The following is a 6,304-nucleotide window of genomic DNA, read 5'->3' as shown; positions in this document are numbered from 1 at the left end:
CTCACCCGCTGCCGGCTTGTCCCGGTCCTCGCGGTCCCGGTCGTCGCGGTCCCGGTCGCCATCCCGCTCGCGGCTGCGGCTGCGCTCCCGCACCGTCCGCGAGTCGGCGCCCGAACCCGAGCAGCTGCCGCTGTCCGAGTCGTCCTGCTGCTGCTGGTGCTGCTGTTGCTGCAGCAGCTGCAGGTGTTGCTGGTGAAGCTGCTGCATGTGGAGCAGCTGCCGCATCGCCTGCTCAGCCGCGGACGCATCTGCAAAGACAGCGGCGTGTTAGGCTTAGATCCTGAGGAAGACATCAACTTCGTAGTCTAAATTGTGTTACTGCTCACCCGACGAGGCTGCGAGGTGGCGGTAGTGTGCCGCGGCCTCCTCGGCGGCCGCGCTGGAGCCGGTGGACGACGGCGGCCTCGGCAGCGGCACCCCGGCCACCCCGGCCAGCGGCACGGAGGACGGGGACAGGTGGGCGCCCGTCGAGTCCGGCCTGGGGCCACCCTTCATGTCCTCCGTCACCCTCTGCGCCAGCAAGGACTGCCTGCACAAACAGGGAACGGCAAAGAGAAGATTATCACTCTGGGGAATTACAACGACCCCCTATTAGGTCCAATTCTCGTCATCGCGTTAGGTGGGCGGGGCGGGGCGGGGCGGGCCGCGGTGGCGGGAATAAAAAATGAAATGAAATGACGAGACACTTTGATGCGAGGTGACGACGCGGCGGGAGGCGACGCCTCACTTGCGGCGCAAAGGACGTCGCTCAGCGCGGCGAGGCTGAAGGCCCTGAAGGCCCTGAAGGCTGCGGGGCGTCGCTCAAAGGTTAACGGCGAGACCATAATGACAGGGCACGCTGCGTGGCGCTGCGCGACGCGTGGCCGTGGCGCCGCGCCACCAGTCACACCCCCGACGCCTCGGTGACACCGCCACCGCCGCCAGCGCCACGGCCAGCAGGGCGGGGCGGCCCGGGCCTCTGATGACAGGGAGCCCGGCGAGCCCAGCCCAGCCCGGCCGGGCCTCCCTGGGCGTATTCACCCGGAAAAGTGAACTGAACGCTTTAGCGGTTTAGAGCGGTCGCTGCGGGCTGGGGACGGGCTGGGGACGCACAGGCGGACGGACGGCGACGGCGACATACGGGTGGAAGGGTGTGAGCGCGCGCGGGAACGCGTAGCCCGCGTAGCCCGCGTAGCCAGCGTAGCGCGCAGGGCGGCGCGTCGGCCACGGCCCCGCGGACCCACGTCCGAAACACAAGCCTCCCCATCACGGTTCGTTGGCCAGGGCCAGGCCAGTCGCCCCCATCCCACTCCGCTCCCTCTAGGCCCCAACCGCGACACCTCGCCCGGCGGCGTCCTTCCACCCGAGCAGTCGCGCCAGAAATTGGGTCAGCTCCGGCGAGGCACTCCCTCAATGGGGCCGGGTTCGATCCCCTCCGCCGCCCGATACGTTTTATTTTTTGGCGGTGCTTATTCGGGCCGAATTCCGCGAAGCACTCACACTAATTACACGGAGACTTGGGCCGAGCGGCAGTCTGCGGTGCAGCGGCTGCAGTGGCTGCAGTGGCGGCGCAAACAAACTGCACGACTTGCATTTCCGCGAAGGGCAGGGCGAGGGCAGGGCGCCCCGCAGGACACTTGCGCGACGGCCGGCGGACGCGACGGCCATCCGGTGGTCTCGGGTCACGACACCAAATAATAACCTAACTGAGCAGCACCAGCAGCGCGCCCGTGAGGTGAGGTGATGGTGTGCCACGCAGCGCCACGCCGCTGGCCTCCTCGTCGGCGTCCCGGCGCCTAGCCTCGCACCGCGTGTGGGGCCTGCCTGCTCGGTCTGCCCGGCCGTGGCCCGGCCAAAGGGCGAGCGTTACCGCGGGGAATGCCGAGGGCGCCGCCGAGGGCGCCAAGGGCGCGGCACGGCAGCCGACACTAGTGCTGCCGAAGAGGCTGTGGTTCCAGCAGCACTATACGGTGTTGAGGAAATCGGTCCGCGCGGACGGGCAAGAAGAGGACGCCCAGATTCCCCGTTCGACGGGCACGTATGTAGGTACTCGACTTCCGTGTGGTGGCGGTCCGCCCCGCCCGCCCCGCCGCCCCGCCGCGCCCCGGGCCACATTCCCTCCGAACTACACGCGCCTGCCTGCCTGCCTGCCTGCCACCGGCGACGTAATGAAGAGCTTATTCTCGTTGGCCTGCCCCGGCGCACCCGTTCCTGTTTTCTGACGCCGGCGGCGAGTGGCAAGCCGAGGCGGCTGCTCGCCGTGTTTTTTCAGGCGCTCGCGCGCTCCACCGCAACGCCCCGCCGCGCCCCGTCACCGCCTCTTTGGAGTGCAAATACTACAGAATATTCTCGGCGCCGCCGCGCCGCCACGCCATTTCTGGCCGCGCTGCCTGCTCTGCTGCCGTGTGAGGCGGTGAGCATCTTTGTGGCTGGCTTGGCTGGCGTCGCCGCCGCGCTTAGCCCATTACATCAGAATGTATAACATTACACTTTCCTCGCGAAGTGTGTCCGGCCGGGCCGGGCTGCTTTTTGCTTTTTACGCCCCGCGAGTGGAGGCAAAGGCGCCCCGGCCGCGAAACGCGCATTTACATGGAAACGAAGTGTTTAACATGATACTGAGGACCACGGAAGGGGTGTAAGTCAGAGCCTTTTCATGCCCCCACCCCGGGCCGGCACACCGCGGCACACCCGGACCGGACGGGCAGGAGGCGATGAGAGCACCCCGCCCTCATATTTTACTCGCCAACTAGCCCCGCAGGCCCGGCAGTCCCCGCAGGCCATCATGGAGCCCAACTCGCTCCAACGGCCGAGGAAAAAGGAGAGAGAATAACTCACACCGAGATGAAGAAATAAGAGAAAAATTGAAGCTAATCATCTGGATCCGGTAAAACAAACATCTCCTCTCAACGAGCCGATAATGACAGCGGACCACCGGCGCAGCAGCCCGTCCACGGCGTGGCCACGGACTCGCCCGGCCACGCCCCTCCCCCGCCCCCTCCTCTGCGGTCCTCCAAATAGAGTCTTCCTGCCCCAAATGACCGTGTTGGTCCTCATTACCGGGCGTCCGCACCACTCCGCCACTCCGCACCTCGGCGACGTGGCCGACGACAGCCTCGGCGACAGCCTCGGCGACAGCTCACCCAGCGCGCGCCACGCCCCCGAGGCCCCCGAGCCCCCGGTGAACCTCCCCGGGGAGGCAGGCGAAAGGGGCCCAACTAATATCCGGACAAATCAGGAGGAATGTGGGAGGCCGAAAGTGAGTCAGGAATGCGCTCATTTTCCGTCAGCCTTTTTCCCTCAAGGTGGTCCTCTCGCTTATTTTGATTTATTTTAGGTAGGCTCCGAGGAAACGGATAGGTGAGGGTCACGCCCCCTTCGCCCTTTCCAAGGCGTTTTCGTTTTGCAGTGGCGCGCGCGTCTGGCGCCTGCTTGTGATTCGGCCTTCGGTTTTTTGACAGGGTGCACTGTTAGGGCCGAGGTTTCATCAGCCCCCTGATGTACAGAACCTGAAGTACAATGTTCGTCCTCCTGGTGCTGGGCCGCCCAAGTGCTCACTCCACGCCAGCACCCGTTCCTGGATCATGGGCCCGTCGGTACGTGGCTCCCTGCACGCGTCCCCGGGGTCCTCGGGCGAAAGCGGGGGGGCTGGCTGCAGGCCGCTCAGGGGTTGTGGGGGCTGCTCGCCCGGCCCTCCCGGCGCCCCGCGGGACCCTTAGCTCCATCTCCCGCGGCCCTCAGCGTGCACTCCAACCCAACCAAGCCGCCGCCTACTCCATGCTCGGGGTTGGCCTGCCCGGGCAGGCGGTGGGCCACGCCAGCACCGGTGCCGGGGCAAGTCCCGGCCCGGCCGGGGGCCCGGAATCCCCTTTCTTACAGCGGAAAAAAAGGCCGTAGGAGGGGGGGGGAGGAGGGGCCGGAGGGGGGAGACGGCTATGGAGGGAGAAGACCAGGATATTCAAGCGAAAATACGAGAACATTCTTTTGCGCACAGGAACACACTGTGTACATGTGAGTGGTAGCGCCTATACAAAGATGTAGCGGAAAGGGACGGGTGGGGGAAGCCACACGGGGTGGTTGAAAGTGGTGGGGGGTCGGCCGCGACGTGTGCAAAGGTGCATGTAATCCTGTTCCAAGCTACCCCCTTGCAACACCATGGTCCAGATATCGTGAATATGGTTACGTACATCTGGGCACGAATGACAGTGGAGCAACTATGAATACCCGGCCCTAACAGTGTGGGGTGACATGCACCCACCACCCTTGTTAGCCAGTGCCTCTACAGTGTTGGCACACTCTCGCCGTGCCGTCCTTCCCTTCTCACGAAATTGATGAGGTAATGACTGGTCTGGCGTGGCGTGGTGTGGCTCAAGCGCCCCGGGGGCTCCCTGCCCCGCCCCGCCCCACCCCGCCCCGCTACCTGGCCAGCTGGACTACGTGGGGGGCTGCCCGTGCATCGCCGTACCCACCATTCACTTTGGAATTCGACACGCAGGGGGTGCAGGCTGAGGCACGCTCAGGTGTGTTGTGATCTAGCGGGCCCTGCTCGCCACGGCACGGCTCGGCTCGGCTCGGCCCGCGGCAGCCAATCAATTAGACATCAATCTCCTCGCGGCCCTCAGCGTCCACTCGCGAATCCAAGCACGAGCCGCCGCCACTCCGTGCTCGGCGTGCTCGGCCTGCCCGGCCCGCCGGCTGGCGCCATGCAGCACCGCTGCCGTCCGTCGGGGCCGTGCGGCCGTGCGGCAGGCGGCAGGACAGTCCTCCTTTTCTAGCGAGCGAGATAAAGATAAGGCCGCTTTGAGGACGCGGCGCGCCGCCGGACCGCCTTGCCAGTGCCGTGCCCGCCGTGCCACGCCGGAGTGAGCAGGCGGCTCCACTGCGACTCCGGGCCGACGACTCCGGTCCCGGCGGTCCCGGACACGGTGGCGACACGAGGGGGCGTTAGCAGGGCAATCTCCGCCGGCGCCGGGGCCACCTTGGCCACGTCGGCCACGTTGCCGGCGGCGAGGAAGTCGCGCCAGAATGGAGCCCCCGGTGGTGGGGGCGGGGCCCGGGCGGTCGGGCGGACTGGATGCGAGAAAAAGCTTGTTACCGCATGAATGACACGGTGTGCGCCCCGCCACCCTGTCCGCCAAGCAGTGCCTTGCAGAGCCCCCCCGCCGCCCGCCACTTACCGGCACCAGCGCGCTCCAGTCACTCCGTCTAGACCGCCTCGCCTCGCCTCGCCTTCCCTGCCGGCCGCACCCCTACCCGGGACGGTGGCCGCTCGGCCGCTCGGCCTGTCGCTAATGCTTTTACCGGCGCAATTATCCCCGTCAGCCGCTAACAGCCGGTATATTGTTTCGTCGCCGAGCCGTGGCCGGCCCAGAGCGGGGCGGGGCGGGGCGGCGCTGGTGGCGCGGACTGACAAGGCGTGGCGCCGTCGTGGCGTCGTGGCGGGGCCACCGAGGAATGGCCTTTTCTTCGCAGACACTCGCGCGATTCGCGATGCTCGGTCGGCAAACGGACAGACGGACGGAGGGACGGACAGACAGACAGACAGACGTGCGGACGGACGGGAGTGTGCGACCATCAGGGGCGTTGGCGCCACACACACACACACACACACACACACACACACACACACACACACACACACGCACGTTAAGTCCGGTGTCCGCGGCGCGGTGTAGTCGTACATCTCCGTTACGGCTCCCCAGAGGCGCTAGCGCGGGCGCTAGGCAGCGGTGCTAGGCAGCGGTGCTAGGCAGCAGCGGTCCCACCCACGCCCCGCCGCGCCGCTCGACACACAGCACAGTGTGGTACACGGCGCCGCTGAGCCGCCACCGGGGTTGAGGAGCGGGGCGGGGCGAGGCGGGGCAAGGCAGTGGCGCTAATAAGGGTCGGCCGGCGTACCCCACTTTGTCACCAAGAGCAGCGGTTCGCCGTTCGCCCGGAAGAAGCGGCCGCCGACAGGCACTTTGGTCCCGGCGCCTCCGGTCCTCCGGGTGCGGGTGTTCGCCTCCGTACGTCTTGGCGGCGGCCAGCGTGACGCCAGCGTGCGCAAAGGGCCCGCACCGACCGCCGGCAGGGCGAGCACCGCCTCGGCGACGTCTCGTCCCTGCTGGTCCAGACGGCCGGGACAACACAAACACACCACTTCGGTGTTGGCGGAGGAGCCTCGCCCTGGTGGCGGACCTGGCGACCTGGCGTCCGGGGGTAAATTGCCTCGCCCTGTCGGGCCTGTCGCCACGTCTGCCTGCGATGAGGCGAAACACGGACGAACCGCGCTGCTTATCGGCTGCAAATATAATTTACGCGCGCGGCGCGGAGGGGGAGGGGGATG

General features: G+C 66.9%; 1 protein-coding gene across 1 annotated transcript in view; it reads right to left on the bottom strand.

Annotated features, from left to right (window-relative positions):
- Positions 1-408: 408 nt before the first annotated feature.
- LOC117642801 (T-box transcription factor TBX3-like) overlaps positions 409-6,304 on the bottom strand; it is a gene marked incomplete at its 3' end in the record, with an annotated part of 39,478 nt that continues 33,582 nt past the window's right edge. The window contains exon 7 of the mRNA XM_034381351.1: positions 409-529. Within this exon, the coding sequence (XP_034237242.1) occupies positions 409-529 (121 nt within the window). The remainder of the gene's footprint in view (positions 530-6,304) is intronic.

Source organism: Thrips palmi, unplaced genomic scaffold, assembly GCF_012932325.1.
Source record: "Thrips palmi isolate BJ-2018 unplaced genomic scaffold, TpBJ-2018v1 HiC_scaffold_16, whole genome shotgun sequence".
Classification (NCBI taxonomy): Eukaryota; Metazoa; Arthropoda; class Insecta; order Thysanoptera; family Thripidae; genus Thrips; species Thrips palmi.
This window is presented reverse-complemented; position numbering and strand designations above follow the sequence as displayed.